Source organism: Eimeria tenella, genomic scaffold (genome assembly GCF_000499545.2).
Source record: "Eimeria tenella Houghton genomic scaffold, Eth_scaff22, whole genome shotgun sequence".
In the NCBI taxonomy this organism is placed as follows: Eukaryota; Apicomplexa; class Conoidasida; order Eucoccidiorida; family Eimeriidae; genus Eimeria; species Eimeria tenella.
In genome coordinates, this window is record NW_013542053.1 from 23734 (window position 1) to 25456 (window position 1723).

General features: G+C 61.6%; 1 protein-coding gene across 1 annotated transcript in view; it reads right to left on the bottom strand.

Moving 5' to 3' along the window:
• Nucleotides 1–1723, bottom strand: part of ETH_00015670 (uncharacterized protein) — a gene marked incomplete at both ends in the record, with an annotated part of 3365 nt that overhangs the window by 1214 nt on the left and 428 nt on the right. Inside the window, 3 exons of the mRNA XM_013374622.1 lie at nt 50–340; nt 1176–1622; nt 1651–1700. Coding sequence (XP_013230076.1) covers nt 50–340; nt 1176–1622; nt 1651–1700 — 788 coding nt within the window. The remainder of the gene's footprint in view (nt 1–49; nt 341–1175; nt 1623–1650; nt 1701–1723) is intronic.

Sequence of the window (1723 nt, forward strand, 5' to 3'; positions counted from 1 at the left end):
CAGCAGCAGCAGCGTTCTGCGCCTTGATCGCCGCGTACAACACGTACACCTCCGACAAAGACAACGCAGCGCAGCCCTCCGGCCGCGGAGGCAGCAAAGTGCCCAGGTCCAGCTCCCCGCGCTTCAGAATTGCACAGAGAGCTGCGCAGTAGCTGCCGCGGCACTGCCAGTAGACGAAGTCCACGAACTCCAGCAGGTGGTTGCCCAGGTGCAGCAGCACGCGCTGGCTGCGCAGCAGCTCCGCCTCGCTGCTGTACAGAAACGTCCGCCGCCCCTCCGTCTCGCTGCTGCTCAGCAGCTGCAGCAGCTCCTCGCACGCAGCCCGCGCCGCCTCCAAAGACTGACACGCACCAGCAGCAGCAGCAGCGGCAGACTCAGAGCCCCACCGCCGCACTCACGTGCCCAGCAGCGGCAGCAGCAGCAGCAGCAGCAGATCCGCATCCCCAGCAGCACCAGATCCACATCCCCAGCAGCAGCAGATCCACATCCCCAGCAGCACCAGATTCGCATTCCCAGCAGCACCAGATTCACATCCCCAGCAGCAGCAGATTCACATTCCCAGCAGCAGCAGATTCACATCCCCGGCAGCAGCAGATTCACATTCCCAGCAGCACCAGATTCGCATTCCCAGCAGCAGCAGATTCACATCCCCAGCAGCAGATTCACATTCCCAGCAGCACCAGATTCACATCCCCAGCAGCACCAGATCCACATCCCCAGCAGCACCAGATCCACATCCCCAGCAGCAGCAGATCCACATCCCCAGCAGCACCAGATTCGCATTCCCAGCAGCACCAGATTCACATTCCCAGCAGCAGCAGATTCACATTCCCAGCAGCACCAGATCCACATCCCCAGCAGCAGCAGATCCACATCCCCAGCAGCACCAGATTCGCATTCCCAGCAGCAGCAGATTCACATCCCCAGCAGCAGATTCACATCAGCAGCAGACTCCCATCCCCATCAGGACCAGATTCACATCAGCAGATTCGCATCCGCATCCCCAGCAGCAGCAGATTCCCATAAGCAGCAGATTCCCATAAGCAGCAGATTCCCATAAGCAGCGGATTCCCATAAGCAGCGGATTCGCAGCAGGAGCAGCAGGAGCAGCAGTAGCAGCAGGAGCAGCAGGAGCAGCAGGAGCAGCAGGAGCAGCAGAAGGTCCCGGGAGTCACCTTTGCTGCGTCGTTTTGGGGGTCCGGGTGGTGCCTCTTGCCGACGGCGAAGAGTGCGGCGACGGCGCCGGGCTGCTGCTGCTGCTGCTGCTGCTGCTGCGTCTTGGTGGCGATGAGGTGCAGCAGCAGCTCGTGAATGCGGGCGAGCCGCGCCACGGGCGCAGGCACTGCAGCAGCAGCAGCAAAAGTGAAACTCACCGGCCGGTGCTCGTGGCCCAGCACGGGAGGGAAAATGCGGCAGAGTCCTTTTTCCGTGAGGACTCCGGCGCAGGCCTGGCGCAGCAGCGGCGCGTTCTGGAAGCAAATGACTCCTTCCAAAAAGCCGACTTTGCGGCCTTCTCGCCAGAGCTTTTCGCGGAAAAAGGAAGAGAAGTGGTCCAGTGGACCTTTTTGCACGAAGTCCGAGTCGTAGAGTTTGAAAAACGGCAGCCAGCACTCTCCAAAGAGCTGCGGAAGGTCAGCAGCAAACAGAAACGAGTGCAGCCGCAGCCGCAGGTAGTGCTGCCGCAGCTGCTCCACCGTCGACTGCAGCTGCAGCGTCGGCAGCC